At 37.7% G+C, this 22,009-nt stretch overlaps 1 protein-coding gene across 2 annotated transcripts; it reads right to left on the bottom strand.

The window, feature by feature from the left end:
• Positions 1 to 323: 323 nt before the first annotated feature.
• Positions 324 to 9,849, bottom strand: DTWD1 (DTW domain containing 1). 2 transcript variants are annotated; one of them, XM_069026356.1, is made up of 6 exons: positions 9,233 to 9,712; positions 7,298 to 7,579; positions 6,157 to 6,300; positions 4,979 to 5,252; positions 923 to 1,148; positions 324 to 667 (listed from the first exon to the last, which is right to left on the bottom strand). In XM_069026356.1, the coding sequence occupies exons 1-6, from the start codon at positions 9,347 to 9,349 to the stop codon at positions 580 to 582; spliced, it is 1,131 nt and encodes a 376-aa protein (XP_068882457.1). In that variant the 5' UTR covers positions 9,350 to 9,712; the 3' UTR covers positions 324 to 579. The 2 variants fall into 2 exon arrangements, with proteins under 2 accessions (XP_068882457.1, XP_068882456.1); XM_069026355.1 differs by lacking the exons at positions 324 to 667; positions 9,233 to 9,712 and adding an exon at positions 9,758 to 9,849 and having other exon boundaries at positions 858 to 1,148.
• Between the last annotated feature and the right edge of the window lie 12,160 nt (positions 9,850 to 22,009).

Below are 22,009 nucleotides of genomic sequence, written 5' to 3'. Positions count from 1 at the left end.
CACTACACCTCTGACAAAACTCTCATCAGCACAGAGTCTTATTTATGCTGTTCCAATCTGCCCTATTACTGCAAAAGGAAAAACAGAGCAGATTCACACTGCCTAATTGAAGGAAGCCTTGTCAGAAATGTTGTGGTCAGAACCATCATCTTTTTTTTTTTGGTGCCTAGTGACATTTGTTAGGTTAGCGCTCCCCCAAATAATGACATTATATAATAGTAATAAACACTTAACTAAATTGTTTGAAGAAGTCTAAGATTACCCAGTAAGTTGAGAATAACCCCAATATAACATGAATGGTACTACAGAAATCATACACTGTATAACAGTGTTTAAAGAGACCACTTTATTACTAGAAGAATTTTCCAGCATTCATCTTGCAAGTATGTAATTCATATTCAATTAATGTGCTCTTTCATTTTGTATTGCTGCCACTTGTCCCCACAACTGAACACCATCTGCTCATTTCAGTAAGCCTCTGATGCCATGAAGGTGGAATCAGTATTGCTGTGCAAACCACAAAGAAAACATCTGACATAAGTATTAGCTACAAAGCTGCATGCTAACTCCTTCTTACAGTTAAACGAGATCACTTCTTATGGCAAGAGGGGTCAAGTCCTCCAGTCCCATCTCAGGAAATGTGCTCATCACAGTGAGCACATCAGGCCTGTAGGTGAAAGTACAGCAACATTTAGCAAAATGTAACTGTTTTCAAATAAGTAACTCTAATCAGACTGCTCATCTGAGCAGTTCTACAACCTCAAGCATGTGGGACAAGATCTGCAGCTCACTTTTGGCAACACTGTTGCCATTTTTTAGAGTACAATCTATTTCCAAAAAAAACCAAACCACCCCAGTTATGTTTGTGCAGTTTATTATTACAAAAAAAGACGTGTCATGCACCAATAGACAGACACCTTACTCTTTTCCTGCACAACACTTGGCATCTTTAATCAATGTATGCATAAAGGAAAAGAAAAAAAGCAGATTATCATATTGTCCATTGTAGCTCTCTTTCAAAATCTCCTGATGATAGTCCACAAGGAAATAATAAATTGCTTCTATTGTGGAAAGGTATGTATCTGGCTTTCCCTTCTGATGACGCCAAAAGCAAGTTTTCCTTGTCTTCAACTCAATTTGCAGTAATCCTGTCAAGGAAAAAAGATGACATAGATTAGACAATGTGGTTTGGTGGCCAGAAAAGTCAAACAAGACTTTAGTTTTGTTTTCTGACTTTGCTGCTAGCCTGCTCAGTGTCTGCATGCAAATAATTTTTCTTCCTGTACCTCTTTTTTTCATCTGTAAAACCAAGGCAATAATTTTATCCTCCTTTGTGGACCACTTTGGAATTTGATGAACTGCTGTAAGTCCTAGGTTATAATCTTCATATTTGCAATTAATTACAGGTTACCCTTTCATTCAAACAGTCACACAGCCCTCAGTAAATTGCAGAGCCACTTCCCATGGCAAGAGTGAAACCCACACCTACCAGGATTCATCAATGTTCATAAAATTATTATTTAATCTTTTGCAAAGTTAATACTTTTCAAGTGTAAAACAGAATCCCTCAGACTGTTAGTGTTGCTGAAGTGAGGACTATTTGCAAGAGCCAGGAACTTTGCATTTATGTTTGTTGAGTAACTGAAATCTCACTGAAATTACTCAGGAGTAAGTATGACAGCATCTCGTAATTAACTTTATTAGATACTAAAAGCATTCCCACTTAAGATGAAAGAGAGAATTTGGTGTCTGTATGGCACAAGAAGATCTTTAATCTACTTATAGTCTCTGTAACTATTCTATTATTCAGATGAATGTTAAACATGGATCTTGATTTTTGTTTCCTAAGATGCACAAACTATTCAAAACTAAAGCTACCTGAATGTGTTATCACTTTGTAAACAGGATGGACAGTTGGATCATGAAGAACAGGGTACACACCTGTCAACAAAATCAGAACCAGACTGTAAAGTCATCTTTTTCTGCCACAATCTGATACTCTGTCTCATGGGATGATTTAGTACAGGTAATTGTATAAAAGCCAATATGGTCTAAGAATTGCTTGGAAGTTATGGACAAAGAAGTTTCAGTAAGGTCCAAATTCAGAAGTACAAACTGGCTATAGCCCAGCACTTGTAATTCTATACTTCTAACCTACAAACTGTGTTTAATTCTTTTCAGTGTAATTGCAAGAGGGATTTAGTTGTTTGCTTTGCAGTTAGGAATGTATGATAGCCTGCACTGTAGAAGAAATCTCAATTACAGCATTTAAAAAAAATCTCTGAACAACAGGAGAGTCTGTCCCTGAATTTAAATGTTGTAATTGGCATTTCAGAAACAAAAACTCAAAATAGCAGTCTAATTATTATCTCTAATAATCCCACACATATGAAACTTAAAATAGCAGTAGGAAACTGTATTAAGCTTGCTGCCCTCAAGAGTTTTCAACACTTGAATTCTCAGCCCTAACCAAAGTGAAAGCTTCCATCAAATCCAGCAGTGCTTCCACCCTAAAAGCAGTGAAGTAAGTCTCAGGGATGATTCCTCCAACATAAACTCCCATGTAGTTGTGGTTTGAATACAAACAAAAGTTCACTGAAGGCAAGACCACGGACACTACTGAGCTTACCACAAATGCAGGATCAGTTACTTTCAAACAAAAGATTTTAGGAGTTTTTCATTAAAAAAACCCAAAAAACCAGAGGGGGTTAAGGGTTAGAGTTTACTGAGCATGTTTCATCTGTACTGTATCTGTATCCAGCCAAAGGCAATGTTTGCTTACAAATGTGCACCGTTCATATGAAACCTTACAATGCTAATGTATAAGCTAATAAAACATTTGGCTAATACAAAGCAGTTCAAACTTACAGGAAAATATACCAAAGCAATCTGTTTCTTTAACAACCTTAGTGATATTGCAAATAAGCTCCATCACTCATGTGAGAAAGTCAGCATTACCATTAGATTCAACTGTTTGCTTTCTGATCTAGGGATCACTTTTAATGAAGTAATCAATCCTAGACATTACCAGCTCTCATGTATTTCCTGTCTTTAACTGATTTAGTTTTGTTTTCTAAAGATATATTATGCACTTTTCCAAGATATAGAAGTAGTTTTTGTCCAAGTTCTCTTAGCTTATTTTAAGATTCATGTACTCATTTGCTTTCTCTTGCAGTACAATTTGCTAGATTTACTGTCAATATAAATATAGGCTTACAAAACACAAGGCTTTTCTTTACATTTTCTTGGCTTCATTAATGTTTTCATCCAGTATTTCTTGTAACTTAGTGAGTATGGCAATTACTTTTTATTTGGAATTATGAACACTCCTTTTTGAACTTTAGCATATGACAAATATTTTGTTGGATGATGACTTCATTTGCAATTGAACTGAAAAATGAACACAGTTCTCTATTTTTCATGTATGTACAACATAAAAATTTCATCAGTTTATGCCTAAGGAAACTCTGCCCCATTCATCTTGGAAGTGAAAACTGCAATCTCTAAAAGGGGTATTAATGCAATTTATGTTCTTTATGTCAAGTACTAAGGAAAGCAATGCATGCATGGGCTGTGCACACTGCTACACCCAATGTGTGGATGGGTAAAATTATCCCCATACTAGAAACTGACTTGCATGACACTATGAAACCTTACAGCAATCCTGAAAGGTGCTCAGGGACCCAGAGGATTGGAAAACAGCTGGAACTGAGATTTTCTAGAAAGGAGACAGCACTCCACCAAATCAGCATTGTCATAGGGAAACTGGAAACCATTTAAGAGCTCCAAAGTAACACCAATTAAGACTTTTTCATTAATATATGCATAGGCTTCCATGGAAATCTTCAGTTCCCCTGGATGCCTGTTACTTTCCTTGAATTCCTCCTCTTAAAGTAAATTTCAAGTGCTTTATATTAAACTTGCAACATGCAAGTACTCTAATCTTCAAAGTAATACTTCAATATAGTTGATAGAGTATGTTTTGTATTATACTAAATACTTATAACAGGATTTTAATTAGCCAATGTATCATACTAACATGTGGGATTCTTTAATAAACTGACTAGACAGCAAGGCAACATTCAGCTTCCATGTAAGAAGGTCTGTGAAATTCCCTGTAGCATCCACTGTGAAGCAGTACTAGTGTGTGTATATATATATATATATATATATATGTATTTATAGCATATAAACTTGACAATGTGCCACCCAGCTAAGTGGACTTCTTGCACTAATGAAAGTATTTTCAAACTCCTATTCATCTCAAAGGAAATGGAATGCTATTGCTAAATTGTTTTGTCTTTTGTGGGTTTAATTAGAATGCTTGAATGTAAACTTCTTGTAAAGAACCTAAGACAAAAAATTTTTGCAGAATTCCCAGTTTCTGCTTTCAGAGTTGGAAGGGTGTGGAGGGCAAGCAGCAATTCCCTTTTTGTCTGGAGTAGTGAGATCATGGAAATGTCCATGTAAAAACTGCACAAGAAACAGAACCCAAGCCATGATAAACCTGTGCTGAAGCTCCTAAATCCCTCCTTTACCTTCTTGGGGCCTGTCTGCCACCAACATCTGCACAAATGGTCCTGTGGGTCTCTGAAAAAGCAGCCAGCCACCTGCAGTGGAAATCTTCCTGGCTTCCTTCAGAGGCCATTCAAACTACTGTTCTACTGTCCAACATGACAGCTCCCATTCTCTGACACTGAGGAAATTTGCTCCAATAGAGAAGTGATGCAAATAAATGTAAATGCTCTCTTAATACTGGTATTATCTTTTTGCAAAACAAATTGTATGACATGAAAAGTAATGGAGTCTGTGGCTCAGGAAGTATTCTACAGCACTGGAACAGGCTGCTGAATCCTTTGTGTACACTCAGATATAGGGGTACATATAAGCTTACACCATGCTCAGGTCTGTTACAGATATGTGTCCCTTAATCATTTCTGTAGCAATAACATCTCAATACCAACTTGCATTTTTTTACCTTGAAGTCGTTCATCAGTTATTATCTTGTTAGTTTGATTCCAGGTACTGTCAATAAATATTATTTTCTTCAGTCTAGTGCCTTCACTCCTGCTGCTTGAGATGCATTGATGTGGATTTTTTCCTTCTTCAGGTTCTATTTTTGCTTGTTTAAGAAGTGGCTCTCTGAAACAGTCATCGTCAGTAGCACAGGCACCTTTCTTAGTGTACTTTTGGAGATGGAAAGCAATATCTTTTACTGAAACTGAATTGGGGCCAGGAAATATAAGTGCTATCTGAAGGAAGAAAACAAAGAATTTGAGTGTCAACAAAATCTAGTAACACAACAGGAATTATTATATTAACAGAAATTTTCTATCCCTGTCTGTAAACATTTAAGTCAGGACAAGATGAAATAGTGTATCTTAAAAATATTCCATTGTCTAATATAATGTTTAATCCATGTTAAAAAACATGTTAAAATAATGAATCGAGGTCCTTAATTGTGGGGTATGCCCAGCCCCTGCATTGTAGGGATCTCTGCTGAGATAAGATTAATAAAGATTTTTAATTCATGTTACGTCTCTACTAACAACTCTAACACTTCTGTGTAAAAAGATTTTTCAGCCAAGACAATGGTGTCAGCCCCAAGGAAGTTTAAATGTCACTTGTCATTGCAGTATATGGGGCAGGAAGGCCAAAAAGAATAGCTTGCCATTTAAATGAGCATATATATCCAAGTTCATAGCTTACTATTTTTGTGCTCTATGCTATGACAGACAAGAGTTGTATTTTAGTTGTTTTCCTCTGTCCTAGTGAATGTTAAAAGTTTTAAGGAGGTTTAAATACTGCAGCTGCTAAATATGAGCACAACACTCAACTGCTGTTTAACTTGCTGCAAGTTGAATGCTTTCATTTATAGGCAAAATACTTCTTCAGGTATGCAGTGAATCCAGCTCTCCATTGTGTGAGGCAATGAACATAGGAAATTCAAGGTGGTTAAAGTGTGCTGCAGCCTTTCTCAGCTTTGGAGAAAAGGTTACAGTCCAGAGCACTGTGTTTGCAGACCTAAGCTTTGAGAGAGCACAGGATGGACTGCACTAAAGGAACAGTGCTTTCCTCCCAGCAGTGCAGTACCACTGCAGGAGGAAGCTGCACCTCCCCAGCATAAAGCCTGGCTATCTCTGGAGAATCTCTTACTTCATGTCTCTTTTCCTCATATTCTGGGATGCAAGGATATTTATAAATGGTAACATCATCAGGTGCCAGGAGCTTAGCGTGCACAGCAGTGCTTTTGCCATCAGTTTCATTTGGGTGTTTAATAATATCAATCTTCAAAGGTAACTAGAGTAAAAAAAGAGAAAAGCAGTATTTATCATCATATATACAGACATTTGTACAAAAACTTACTCAAAATTTTGGAGAAATTCCTATGGGTGTGTAATTAAAACATCTGATAATTTTTGTTAGGTTTAGAACTAAAGTAGAGAGAAGTTAGAAGAAGCACCTTCTATATTCACTTTATGTAAATACCTAGGTAAGCAATGAATGCACTTTGGAATGCTGCCAGCAGTAGTGTGGTAAAATATCCAGAAACAGAATCAATAAGGTAAGTTAGATGTGGTCTTAATTTGAGCAATATAATGGTTCTAAATATGAATACTTATCTCTATTAGGTGTTCACCCAATCATGAAAATGGCTGTTTCAATGAAAATACACCTAAATTTACTAGGTCAAATTTCCAAAGTAATTCTAAACTATTTTTTATGCTTTCAAACTCCAGTGTTTTCAAAATGCATCTTAGATCCTAACTGATTTTGCAAAATGTCTCAGTCCTCTTTGATAGTTTCCCTAAGTATTTTAGCTGAAAGGCACTACACTCTTTATATTTTAACAGTAGTTATCAGAATTATACAACCATGACATATAGGAATGTCTTTTAGCTCACATTTTATGTAAATTCACCCTCGGTTATGGACAATTTTTTTGTTCAAAATATAATGTGTTTTGGCCAGAGTTATTTGAAACTGAAGAATGTGCAAGAGCACCATAAAGAAACTTTCAACAGCTAAGTGAAAAGACAGTTGCATGTGAAGCTGCGTGACTTCAGCCTATATTCTCATCTAGAAGATACATAAATGTTTATGTGAGGACTGGAACATTTTCAGTGTTTGTAAATGTAATTCCTCAAGTAAGACCAGTAATTTAATCTAACTTTATTCATACTTACAGCTATGTTCAAGATGAATCGCTGTAAATAGTGAGTCAGAAAAGAAATGGCTGCAGACAGACTATTCTCTGTCCACAGTAAATTATCAAAAATCTGTAAGAAATATTAACCTTCACAGTTGGAATTTCTTTGGTAGGGACAGTTTCAACAGGAACAAAGCATGTATAACAATAAAACATCCTTGAGCTATTGCATCGGGGGCATTTTGATCTCCCGCTCTTTTTTGCCTTTTCCAGTACTTCCTGGGATGCTAACTGTAATTGTTGAAATGGGTTATCTTGAAATGATGATGGAGTCTGCAGTTCTAGGCTTTCCAAACACTCAGTATTTCTTTTTGGTCCTTGAGCATTGTCTTCATTTAGAAGTATAGATGAATTTAAAGACATGGTTAGCTGAAACAGACAATATCTTGTTAAATAAAAGTCCAATTACTACAAACTAATCTACTGGAAATTATTCTGTATTATCCCATTTAACAAAAAAATCTCATCAAAAAAGGTATTTCCTACAACAGAAAGAATAATAAAATCATCTGATTCAAGGGATTTCAGGAGAGCATGAGCTAAACAGTTGGTAAGAACCTGAGATCTGCATCCTCAATGCACACAGATGCACGTTCATTATCCCACTCAACTCCTGCAGAAGTCTGTTATTTCTCTGTTGTTGAGATCCGTGCCTAGAAGTTTATGAAAACACTGGTAAGCAGTGTTTACGTGGATGAGCAATCCCATCAGACTTCAGCAAGTCTACTGACAAAGAATTATATGCCTAGAGGATAGAAATCCATAAGAGAAAAATTAATTATACAAATTTAGATCTCCATCCTCAAACTTGTGTGTGGGCCAACCAAATAACCTGAATGAAATCCCTCTTAGATAGAACATTGTGAAATAGAAGAAATTTCCCAGAAGAAGAGCTTCAGGCTGAAAAATAACAACTAGAAGAGGGCTTTGGTGCCCCATGTACCAGGGAGTAAGCAGTGACCCAGTCCAGACTTCTGCAAGTTTTTGTTTATTTAGCACATTGATGTATCTTTTTCAGGCTTTCTTCAGGACAGCTGTCATCTCACCCTCTGCAGCTGGCACAGAATTTTCACCATGTACTGTGAGCAATGCATTAGAAACATGACCATGTGCCCACCCCAGGGCAGACAGAATTAGTGCTGCTGTGCTGTCACAATCCCTTCTGACTGATCACTTGGGGTGCTCTCTCATCGTCAAAGCACCCCCAGTCAGGAGCCTGCACAGCCTGCAGTAGTTATAAACTGCCTTTTGCACTTTGTGCTGCATCACTTGCAATGCAAAAAAGTTATTCTCAGTATTTACTTTCAGCTAATTTAGGTTTACTTTTTCACGTCAAGGATCACACTTATGAAATGATGTAGCAAAGCCATGTTTAACAAAAACAAACAAACAATAAGTCCTGAAATGTAATCCAAAATTAAGTGTTTAAATAAAATCAAGTTTAATAGAATTCAAAAAACTCAGCTAACTTTCCAACAGAAAATTAAAATCAGTCCCAGAAAAAATGGTTATTTTCTGGTAAAATTAAATACTCATGCCTGCCATGATCCCTCCCCCTCTGCCAAGGCCCAGCTTTTGAAAGGTCAGGGAAGTCCACTCAAATAAACATAAAATCTAATATGCATACGAATTTTCTAGCGCAATTTGCTTTCAAGTTCCTCTGAGATAAAGCAAATATACTTTACATCTCAGAGTAACCTGTGCTATTATCAAGTTTCCTCAAGAAGCAGAGGGCGAGAGGCCCTGGAATTGGACATGCATTCCCAGCCTGCAAGCTGATTCTTTTCAGTGTAATGTCTTACACTCTGTGGCGCTCAGCGGTGACACCCCGAAGCACTTTTGTTATTGATACTGACAAGGGATACGCTGTGACCTCAAAATAATAGCTGTGCCCAGGCTGCAAAAGTACATATACAGTACAGTACACTCAGAGAATGACAGACTACAGTTCACGCAAATTCTAAGACCCAAATCGCATTTCAGACACATATTTTTAAGACTAACTAATAACTCCATCTGCACCTCATCTACAACCCCCGGTAAATCACTGCCGGTGGAGGGTACCCTCCACACTCCAGCTGCAGTTCTGGGACAACTCAGAACGTCGGCCGGGACATCTCGGGGATGTATAAAGCTCATGGGGTGCCCTGGGCTCCCTCCTGCCGCGGCTCGCTGCCGTCAGCCGAGCGAGCTGAGCGCAGGCCGGCTCCGGAGCGCAGCGCTCTCTTCTGCGGGCCGAGGTGGCGCAGGGCGCTCGGCGGGCACAGCCTCCGCCGCTGCATCTGCCAGCGCAATAACAGCGCGGTTCTGCCGCTTGGGCGTGTCTGAATGGCCCCCGTCCCGCCGCCGCAGCGGCACCGAGGCCCCTGAGGGCACAAAGCCGCTTCCCATCGCGGGCCGCCCGAGCCCGCCCCGCGCAGAGCGCGGCCCCTCGGCGCTGCCGAGCCGCGCTGCCTCCTCTCTCCTGCCGCCACCGCCGCGGTGGGGCGGGAGCTCCTCACCCGCTCCTCACCCGGCTGCAGCCCCCCCGCACCGCCCGCTCCTCACCCGCCGCCCGCCGCTGCTCCCGCGCGGCCCTCGCAGGCCCCGGAACGAAAGTGCCGGGCTCGGCCGCCGCGGGGAGGCGGGGAGCGGAAGCAGCTCGAGGCTGAGCGCGCTTTAGCGCCGGGCCGCCTCTGCTGAGGGGTTGTGGGTGTGTGGGCGCCTCACGGCCCGCTTGGGCTGTTCCGTGTTTTGTGTCACAAGAACCTGGCCAGAAACCACTTCCAGCTACCTGGGCGGGGGGGGGGAGAATCCCGCTGCTCCCAGCTGGGCCGGCGGCAGCTGTTTCCTGCCCTGTGTCCCGTGCCCAGCGCTGCCCCCTCCGTGAGGCGGTACCGCCTGGAAACCACTGCGGTGTGAGGCTGCGGCTTTGTTTGACTCCCGTGAGAACTCCAGGAAAAACTGTTTTGTTTTGTTTTGGTTTTTTTGGTTCCCCCCCCCCCCCCCCCCCCCCCCCCCGTATTTTTCCCGCACCGTATCCTTAGAGCATATTTATTGACAGCGAGGGCAGGAAGAATTGTGCTGCTGTATGCCTCTTTGCTTGTTTGCATCTCTCCCCAAATGGGACATGGGATCTCTTCTGTGGGGTTCCTTGGCGTGGCTGAGGATGCTGCTCCAACGTTTACCCAGTGTTCAGTCTTTAGTAACTGCATTTTTAGGTGGAAGTGGCTAAACTAAAATAGTAATTTTGGTGTAAGGAATATTTCAATATTTCTGCTCAGTGAAATAAAGTGATATATTAATTGATATATTTGGGGGGAAAGTTGACATTATAGGCAGTTCTTATGCCAAACTTTGATCTCAGTTACACCCTAAAACCCTCACTGACTTCGGTGGTATTACATTCAGTGGCAGAGAATTCCTACCAGCATTGTTGTTACTTGTTTTGTTTTGATCAGTTCTTCATGCTGGCAACATGTAACACATTGCAGTAGTAGGAAAAAATTGCAACATTTCACCATCCATATTTTTTCATCACTTTATGCTGTGATAATATGTTGTGATGTGCAGTAGTTAATTATGTAAAAAATGTTTATTGGGAAAAAAAAAAGACTTTTATAATGGTTTCTAAAATTCTTTCTTGCCAAACTTAATTACAGTAGGTTTTGCTAAGTTTACAATATCTTATTTTATTTGAATTCTTTTTTCGGATGCTTAATGCAGAACTTGTTTGGGAAAAACCAAGCTTCCTCTTTACTTAAGGCTCTGAAATGTGGATTACTTCTTTGTATACTTATATTCTATACAATTATTTACACAAAAACTGTAAACTAAAAAAAAAGCCACAGATGACATTTTTAGGAATGTTTGTCATATAACTTTCATTTGGGGTTCTTTATTTCAGAATATACTAAAAATGCAAATTCATTTTTTCAAACCAGCATTTCTCACATTTGGTTTCTGCCCAGTTGTAACTCTAAAGTTAGAATTTGTAATTCTGCTGAACACTGCATATACCAGTTGATCAATTTCAGTAAAAACGTTGGCTAATCTGCAACCCTCACATAGCTTCCAGCTTGTGTACAAAATACTGAATACATGAGAATTGGGGCAGATTTGTCACTTTTTCTTCAGTGTGCATTTTAGAAGGTCATGAACAATAATAGTATAGTACTGTGGAGATAGTGAGAAGGAAATTGAAGTTCTGTCTTCATGATTAAGTGCCTTTACATTTCTTTCACATATTTAGCATGTTTCTTAACATCTAAGGATATGAAGTAGTATTTTGTGCATTGGAAGAAACTACAGTAAACATGCTCTCTGTTTGCTCTAGTGATGGTTTTCACTGTCAGTTTTAGTTGTCTAAAGTTTAAATATTTGCTAATATATGTTATCTTAGGAGTTTTTTAAAGACATTGGGATGAGAGCAATTCTTAATGTCTGTCAGCAGAAAATGCAAAAGCCTCCTTTTATTTTTGAAGGATTATTAGGGTCTTGAGATTTGATGAGTCCAATTGGCTATTATTTTAACTACCCATGTGTGTGGAGAAGTGAACATGTAGGAGTCAGATCCTGAGCAAAACCCGATGAATGAAAATATTGAGAGTTGAGTTTGAGCATAGATTGTATTTGCAAGACCCTCAGGCACTGCAAAAGAATTTTGTAGAAATGGCAAACCTTTAAGAGAGCAGCCTCTCTGCTGTTAACTTTCTTTTCCCTCAAAGCTACACCACTGAGGAAAATGTCTGCCTGCTGTACAGCAATTTTCTGGGCTTGGAACCGTGCCTGAGGGATGACACTGAATTAAGCTTTGTTTAAAGGATTTGGTCAGGCCATGGCGTTTCTAACATAAGAGAAAGTCCTGAACACTGAGGCAAAAGGTTCTGATGAGGATGAAAGGGGGAATAATCAGTTCTGATTTTAGCTTTCTCTCTTTCCTTATACTGTAAGACTGCTAGAGAAATCTTTGACTATATATGCCATTATGTTTTGTTGAAGAATTTAGTATAATGTGGTTACCAGAGATTTGTCAGAATGACATTCTTCTTGGAAGAAGCAGGACATTCCTTTTGACCTGCTTGCATTATTTGGAAGTATTGATTCACTCCAATCCTTTAAACCAGAAAATTTGCTCTTTTGAGCTTTGAACCAGAACTTTTTCTCCCATTGGAACAAAGAAACAAACAAAGTCTTTGAAAATATGTGGAACATTTATTTATAAATTTTAATTTTTTTCTGTGAAAGGTATATATCTAAGAGGAGGAACCTGACATAAAAATGCAAACGCTTTAATTTAGGATAGTATCAAAACAAAATATTGATTTGTTTATATTTTGTAATTGGTTTTACTTAACCATTTTACCCTGAAGTCACAGCATCCCAGAAAGAACGTGTGTATTAATAATTTCATTTCAGTCAATAGCATTTCACTGACTTACTTTTTTAAAGAAATCATTTTTCTTGCTCCCCTGCTATTATAAAGAACATGTCACTGTCCTTCAGCAATACCAGAGTGCTCAAAAACACACTGATTACTCTTGTTTCAATGCTTACTAAGTTATTTCAGCAAAGTGATCAATTTGATGATTAAGTTCAAACAACTACCCTTGGTTTCAACAATTTGCTCAAATATTTAAGCTGCTGGTATAAATTCTTTGCTAGATCAAGGAACAGAGTTTCCTCCTGTGCTTCCAAGGCTGTTCTCAACAGATGGAAGGCATTACTGGCTTTTCCGAGAACTTAAATTGCACATGATTTTATTTGTCTCTTTAGAAACATAATGACCCTTTTTTCTTGAGTTATCTCCTTCTCTAACTAAAAAGTTATAGTCTTTTTAATTACTCTATGTCTGCTGTAATGGGCCTCCCTGGTCTATTTCTGTTTTCCTGGCTCTTTGAGATGATGTAATCATCCCTGAATGCAGTATATGAGAGAGGAGGAAATCACAGTCTGCATTGCAGTGCTGCCAGAATTAGAGATTCTTAGATGTAAAATGCATTTATACTTGTATTGCAATTCTTTATGCAAAATAAAGTTCACAGATTACTCAATTTAATCTTTGCATTTGTATAATTTTCAGAAATAGCTGCTTTTACAATGTACTGACTGCAGAAGGAATGGCTGTTGTATCTCTCTTGATGAGCTTTACTCTTTGGTGGGTAAGTTACAAAAAGATAATTCCTTTAGTGTTATATGTAAATATCTGTGTGAGCATCAGTCCACTGTCAGACTTAGAGAAGAGAATAAACACATGTCACTGAAGCACAGAAACGTGCTGGGAAAGTGTTTTCATGCCAATGTGGCCCAGCATATCTAGAGGAACATCTTCCTGCCCTTGTACAGAGCACCCCACAGGCCTTGGTCCAGATAAGTGTTTACAGCTTTCTCTCAGTCTGTGAGTGTGAGGTGTCAAGTTTATAATTTAAAAAAGCCTAATAAGCTAAAGTCCCAGTTCTGCCTGGGTTTTAGGAACATTTTGTTTAGGCCTAAACAAAGTGCAGGCAAAAGTCTATGCAAGCATGTTCAGATGGTGGTGTTAATAAAGGAAAGATGAGCCTGAAATGATAACGGTTAAGCCTTCCAGTCCTTCCAGTGATGCAGGGGGACTGTACAGTGCAGTGTGTTAAGTTTTGTGTGGAGACACATTTAGATGTAGATCCATATATATATATATATATATATATGTGCCTGATTGGAGATTTTAATCCATAAAATGATCAATCCAGATTCTAGTTCTAGATAAATCTGGCTAATTACCTCAGAGGAAGCTCTGATTCAGACAAGTGAGATGTGGAAAGCAAAGGAGTATTAAATATTTTTAATTCTTTTTATGGATAAGACAAGAAAGCTCAAATTTTCTTTTTTTTTTTCCTTGGATACAGAAGTGGAATTGCACCTATCTCTGTATGTTTTCAGGGGGTAAAAAAACCCCAGCTTGAAAAAGTACTTTGGTTTCTTTATATCTCCAAGAGTACCTTATAGTCACCCAAAGCATCAGTTTTAGACCTTCGCTCCTTACCTGAAGTATACTCACAGTTCATAGCCTGAATTGTCTTAGCTGAAAATATTGTTTATTTCATTGTGAGAAATAGAATTAATTATGAAATAAGTATTTATAAATTTTTCAGGTTCCCAGATGCACTGCTGAGGAGTCAAATGGTAGAAATGCAGAGGTGAGTTATTTTACTTTGCATGTAAAAAGTCCACAGCATCCTGTCTTATGGATATGGTTTGGCTCAGAAGTCAAAGAAATACCTCTAAGTCTAAGAAATACCTCTACCAGTCTAAGTCCATCAATTTTTCTAAGATTACATGAATTCAGATATATTGGATAATGGAAATTCCAAATACTGTGTAAATATGATGACTGACTTAACCATAAAAAGTGTAAATTCTAGGTTTTTTAATCACTTCAGTGAGAATTAGCTGTGGCATTAAATACTTTAGAGAAGACAAATGAGAATTCACAGTCTTCTCTTGTGAATTCAGGATTTTAAATAACAGTTGGAATAAACAGAGCTGATTTTGAGCTGTGTCAGTCCTGCCTTTGTGATCTGCTTCAGGCAGTGATGCCTGTTCCTGGGTGGGTTGGTGCACTGCTAGGTCAGGGTAGCTTTCTCCTTGGGAAAGTCACTTTGGGGTAGAGTCAGAATATTCAAGGCTCTGTGAAGGGCCAAGGTTCTAGATGGTTTTATAATTTTGACTTGAATTGGAAATATGGAAGTTTTCATTAATGGCAAAAGCAACTGTTTGTAGGTGGCCTTGAATGTATCTGCCTGTAAAAAAGAGCCACTTTTTATAAATATTCTCACACAATTCAGACTGTACTAGAAATTTCTATTGGAAGTAGTATTATATTACCATTAAATATCTGCATGTTTTGACAGTAAAAGTTTATGATTTTTAGATTGCACATGTCATTCGATATCCATTCCAAAACTTAGATTTAGAGCAGATTTCTATCTTCAGTGCTCATTTATTTAGATTTCATGACAATGTGGATTTCATTATCTTGTATGTTGAAACTGATTGACAAATGCAATAGAAATATGTTTTTGAAGTAGATGTAAAATAAATATTTTCTCAAAACCTTTCTCTGTGTCAGTCACTGTTTGTTGGGCAGAATTTTCTTTTTAGTTACAGACAGAGAAAATTGTATGTAGAAAAAGATCACCCTGAAAAATTTAATTTAGAGAAGGTTTACTTACATCAAAGTTATACATGCTCCAAACTCCTAAAGGGCCTTTAACTTGGAAGAGCTGGATAAGCCCACAGCATTCTCTGTAATGTGCAACCACTATAAATAGATAATGGATGGATTTAACTGAAATTTAGTCAGACCAGAAAAAATCCCAGGACTCTAGGAGACCACTGCTATGGCACAGATTCTGTGTCTGCTTGAAACTTGCAGTGTGGGAGCTGTGCAGAATTCTAGTGGAATGATGACTGAAAACCACGGAATAAAGTAAATTAAGTATTGATGTGAGAATAATTCACAACCTCAACAAAACATATGCAAATATATTAAATTACCAGAATTGGAACAACCACAAAGTAAGGATGTTCACCCATGTGCAAACCCAAGCAGAAGCAGAAGGGAAATAGCAAAAACTGTTCTGGTTGACTTTAAGTATATGAATGTAATTATTTCAGTTAACAGGCTTGGATCCCGTGCCTAAAGTTGACAGTGGCATAAAAATTTGCACATTGGAGACAAGAAATAAAGCACTTTTAATTTCATTTGTGGATATTCATAGGGTGATTTTCAAAATTCACATAAATATTTTTCTAAATTAAGTTTTTTTAATTTTAGGTCTAAAATCAAGAAAATGTGTGTGGAAGAAATTGAATCTCAAAAGCTTTGAGGCTGCCACAGTAAATCAGACCAGTAAAGATGCTACTGCTAACATACAAGCTGGTGCATCTGCCAGTTCTGCAGCAGCCAGTCAGTCTTGTAAATACTCTGAACACATAATGCGTGTGACCAGTGCAAAATCGTAATTGTCAACATAAAATACTATCAATATTTTCAGTTTGTTTTGCACAAAATCAAAATGTTAAAGCAATTCAAAATTAGTTGTGAATTTTGATCAACTCTAAACATATATCCTGGCATAATATATTGATTAAGCTGTAAACATTTGATTAAGCTGTAAACAATATTACAGAGTATTTAAAGAAGCTGCTAGTACTCCGTCTTGGTTTGATTTGTCAGTTTTTTTATACTAATGACAGCTACTCTTTTTTCTACTCCTTTCTCTGGTATCTGGATCCCATTTTCATTATGTCTTGCATTGTAGCATCTAACTTTTACCCCCTTGTCTTCACTGTCCCGATGGAGCCAACACTGATTTTTATTCTTTCATGCAACCTTCTGTTCTTTCTCATGGCCACTATTTTAACTTCTTTTTTTCAAGCTTCTTGTGCTGATGTGGCTTCTAACTTGCTCCCTTTCTGAATGTTATCCATCATTTTGTTCCTTCAGGGTAGCCAACTTCTCTCTTCCCCCTCCCTGAAATTACTGTTTTCCTTCAAGCATCTACAGCCACAATTTTATGCAACCAATGTTCTCTTAATCCTTTTTGTCAGTCTCCACCAACCATAACCATAACTTTTCCTATCCTTGTCTTTTTCCCCCTCATTTGTTTTGTTTTCATGGGCTCATGTGCTTTTTCTGAATTTTGTAAAATAATTCAGAGGAACATATCTGAGCAAAAACTTGTAAGGTTGTGTCCCCAGTCCCCAGCCCCTACCGTTTTCAGTGATACCCCTCTGATCAATGATTGTTTTTTCTACAATTGGCTTAAATGCTTAGGAAAAGATGGAGGGTTGTCTCTTGTGTCTGGTAATGTTAAGGAGAGAAGGTTTGGAACATGCTGTACTCAGGAAATCCTCAGTTAATGAGGTACTGCAGACACGTCAGAGGATGGGAAGTGTTCTGTCATGTGGCATGATTTCCACAAAGCTTGCTCTTGTAATGTGGATGTAAAAAAACTGTCTGAGGCTATCTAAGCAAAGAAGAGAGTTCCTCTTGAGACCTAGCTGAAGGATTTCATCTCTGCAAATGGATATAGCTTTATAGAAGCCTTGTATAGATTATGCATAGCTGTGACTTAATAAAGCAAACTATCTTATTGTCATTATGTGTTGCCTGTTAGCTTCCCTGAATAGTTTTCCATTTTTACTTTGGTGTTTCTTTATAAGTACAATTAATGTGGTTTCTTTAAAATTGAAAGTCTGTGTTACTCTCATCAAGTTACAATCTTGAAAGAAAATTCTTGTTTACAGAATCTATTTTTTGTGTGTTGCTCAGTTTGCAGTACAGTGTTTAGAAACAGAAATGTATCTGTGTTTTTGAACACAGGAACATTTGGGTATTTTTTTAAACCCAAAAATCTAAACCCAGTGGAAACATTTGCCTGATTTTTATAAAATCCAGTGGTTTCATTCCAGTAGAATCACATTTCCTTTTAGATCTTGGTACTTTACTAGTATATAAAAACAAGAATATGATAGCAAGTAGAAAGTGATTATTTGTGAAGCAGGTTCAGTAAATCACCTCAGCTGTTGATTAACACTTCTGAATTCAGGGAGCCTGTTTTAGTGACAATAATTTTGAAGTCACTGCAGCAGTTGTCTTCATGTTTTTTGCCAAGATATAATGACTTGTTTTTTTCCTGTGACAGTAACATAAAAGGGAGAACCCTTACTATTTTAACCCTCCCACCTTATTGCTTTAGGCTTTCAGGGTGCTCACAGTTTTGTTTAATAATCACTTGTTCTCTTTCATGACCACTGAGAAGTTAGTTACTTGTCCAGATCCATTTTTGTGCCTGGGTTTTGGTGAAATCAATAGGAACAGGGTGCATAGACCAGTTAGCTGTCCTATTAATGTATCTTACACAACACTTGAGTGTCCGTGGCTTTCAAATGTTTCCTTTCCTCTAACAATCTCATCCCATTCTCCTGTACTGTGCAGTAACATCAGAGCAACTCAAGCAGACACAAACAGGCTCACCCTGTTTGCTCAGGTGAGCAGATATTCTGATCTGCCTGTGGCACAGGGGTGTCCTGTGTAGCAACAGAAGTCACTGTGAGCATGAGTACAAACAGCTACAGCTCCTCTGCTGCCCTGGTGTAATTAGTCAGGTAATTCCATTAGTCAGGTAATTTGTGCATGTTTGATGTTGTAGCAGTGTGTATCAGACCCAGACTTCTTTATCTTACTTATCAAATAGGACATTGAAAGTGGCTTGCTGGAAGTTATATAAGAAATCTGTAGCAGAGTGAGGTTTCAAAGGCCAGTACATGAACCTGGAAAACTCAGCAGTCACTAGCTGAGGACTGGATTCTTGTCCATCAAAACTGGTGCTGTCCAAGGTAATAGTGAATTGTGTTTATGTTTGGACAGCCAGTTGTAATTGTAAAGAGAATTGGTCCTGAATTCTGATTATATAACATTATAAAAAACATGTCTGGGGTAATAAAGATATTACTGGATTAGCTGGAAGGGAAGTGATTCTTCTGTTCTACTCAGCACTGGTGAGTGGAACTCCACACCTGGAGTACTGTGTTCAGTTCTGGGCTCCTTAGCATGGGGAGACATGGACATACTGGAGAGAGTCCAGTGAAGTGCCACGAGGGTGATTAGGTTTCCCATGAGGAGGGATGGACAGCTGGGACTGTTTAGCCTGGAGATGAGAAGGCTTAGGGGGAAACTTAGCAATGTATATAAATTCCTGAAGGGAGGGGTGCAAAGAGACCTGAGCCAGGCTAACTTATGTGACACTAACCCTCATGTGACAAATTTATGCATCTTCATTCTAATTCCTCTGCTTTTCTGGTTAGCTCTGAAGTAAAATAATTATTTTCATGAGAAAGTAGTTTCATCTGAAGTGAGTAATTTTGTTTTTCCTTCTGTATTGGGTCAATCTTTTCATGTGCCAGCCTCTAAATAAAAGAGATTTCCTAATCAAACAACCAATCTTGGTAAGCTAGGATTGGTCTTCCAGACAGAATTGAAGATAATCTCCTTTTTTAGGCCTGGAATGTAAGCAGTTACGGAATTTCAGTGTCTGGAATGGTTGAGATTTACAAGCTAGCTTTCCTCAGACAGGTATTGTGAAGTTATATACAGAGCTCAAGACTTAACACTTGGTAGTTTTAATAATATATTAAGCCCCCAACCCCCCAAATATTTATAGTTAAATTCTGTGGTTGTAGGAATTTCAATGTATGGTGTTAAAAAGGTTTTTTAGAAATTTTGCTTGGGAATATTTTTAAAGTTATTATAATTGTCATGTGAAAACCTTGTGCAACTATTCAAATATTTTTCCAGTCTAGTTTCTTCTTTAAATACCGTCCTAATCTTCAGAATTATCAGCCTAGTGAATTCAGCTTCTTTTTCTGCTAGTAAATTCACCTTCTCTGCTGTGTTAAGTAAACAGGTGATTTAAATAACTGTTACCTTTTAAAACTCATCTAGCAATGTAAACAATTGTACTTCCTTTTTTTTTGTTATTAAATGTTAGTTAAACAAATACTATTTCTAAGTATGGATCTCATCTCTGATGATGACTGTTTTCTTAATTTGGGGAAAATCATCTAACCTGTCACTTCATTTTTCTACATGTTAAATGTTATGAAATCATTATGGTATTTGAAAAAATTGTAGTGAGGAGATAGAATTCATAGGCTTATGAAGTATTTAGACTGCTCAGATACTGGTTGTTGAGTGCAATGAAATACTGATGTTCTCATTACTTTATTGATTTAATGTCAACTTACATTTTGCTTCAGCTTATTCAAAGAGAATATACATATTTTTGTCAAAAAGTAATTTAAAACACAGACAAGTGTATTTTAATAATTAATTGATCAATCATTTAGTAATGTGATTACTACAGATGCTATGCAGAGCCATGTTTTAAAGTACTTGCAACAGAACTAAAAGTGAGACAGTATTGTACCATATAATGTATTTTAAAGGTCATGGATATTGTCCAATTGTCATTTTTATTCTGTTATGGAATGTATTTACACCATTTTCCATACCTTTAAGGACTCACAAGTTATGAGACAAATGTGTAAGTATCCCTCTAGCATGGAAAATTAGTTTTGTGTAGTTGTTTGAAGGGATTGTTTCAAGAAAAAATAACTTTTTTATGGAATCCTAGACTCATTTAGGTTGGAAGAGTACTGCAGGTCTCTTGTCCAATCTCCTGCTCAAAGCAGGCCCCACACTGGCTGTACAGGGCTTTGCCTGGTCAGATCTTAAAAACCTCCCAGAATGGAGACTCTGCAGTCTTCTCTGAGGTTTCTCGGATGAGATCTGCTCATTTGTGTCTCCCAGAGTGTTTATCAGCAGTAACACAGAAGTAAATAAGTAAAACCTTTCTAGTTACAGATGCTGTGTAATGGAGCAGTGTCTGTGAAATGGGACTGGCTGCTGCAGGCGGCTGCTTTGCCCACAGGAGCTTCTATTTCCCTTCTGAGCCCCAGTCCAGACACACTGTGTAGTGTTGGTGGGAAAGAATGAGAAAAGCTACATGAAAGCCAATGCCTCCGAAGGAAAAGCAAAGAAATCACACTTGAGGCTGGCTTTTATAACCCCCATTGCTTGGGCTGTCTTCAACTTTTAGTATTGTTAAGATTAGTAATGAGCCATTTCCAGACAGGTGTGTCTGTTTCTCCATGTGTAAACATGTTTTCCTCCTACATGGTGTATTGTACGTTGGTGTTAGGATTGTGTTGGATTGTGATGTAATTGATGTAAGAAGCTTTTGTGAAGACTTCTGACATCTATTTGAATTCCTGTTAAAATCGAATAGATTCTTCTTATTATCCTTGTCTTTTAATAGTTTGCTGCCTGTAGTTAATCACTATAAATTTGCTGATTATTCTTCTCCGGTTTTAGCACTAAACTGATTTTTTTTGAGTCAGTATTTCAGAAGAGATTTTCTAAGATAAAGATACATTGAAAATTGCTCAGTTGTAAGGACATATGATTGTGGTACTGACGAATTGCAGCATTTGCAGTCAGGTGTCTTTCTGGGAACAATTCCCTCACGGAACACATTTCAGTTATGACAGCTGTAAAACATAAAGCAGCCTTGGCTTACCTGAAAATGGTGGTAACATAGTGATTCATTATATAAAGCATTTAGCTGTAAGGGCTAATTACAATTTGGGTTCAAGATTTGTTTGACTGTATTTCTATATTCTTGAATTACATAATCAAAAGATTGTTTAAAAGAGCCTGTCTGCATCTGGTTTTAAGATTTTTTTACATTTACGTTTATATATTAACGTGCATACATACATTTAAATTAAAACTTTAGTAAAGCTTTTAAGCACAATCTTAATGAGGTTTTGTCATTTTCATTTTTGTTTCAAAGCTTCAACTAACCTAGCTTAGATACAGGAACTTGTGCTAGTATGTTAATGTTGATCACAAGTGTGAACTTTGTTTCACTGTTTATATATTCACAGAAAGCAGTGCAGAGAGGTACCAGCAAAAAAGCTTCTTTTATAGTAAAGTCTGTTGTGTTCAGTGAAAAATAAATAAACTAGCAAAAGGACAGTGAAGGTTTACTGATAGAGCTGTACTGACAAACTTTTCTGCATGCATCTGTTTATATCTTTGATTTTTGACTGATATCATAATTGATTTACAAATGGCACCTTTTGTTAAGCAAGTTTTTTTTTAAAAAAGAAATATTTGTCAAAGAAAATTGTTGCTGTCTTCTCTGAGTGCTCTTAAAATGAAAGTGTTTCATGTAGGAAGAAATGGTTGATTCTAGAAACTTGTTATTCAAC

This window comes from Aphelocoma coerulescens, chromosome 10 (assembly GCF_041296385.1).
Source record: "Aphelocoma coerulescens isolate FSJ_1873_10779 chromosome 10, UR_Acoe_1.0, whole genome shotgun sequence".
NCBI classification, from domain to species: Eukaryota; Metazoa; Chordata; class Aves; order Passeriformes; family Corvidae; genus Aphelocoma; species Aphelocoma coerulescens.
The sequence above is the reverse complement of the archived record's forward strand: the minus strand, read 5'-3'. Positions and strand labels throughout refer to the sequence as shown.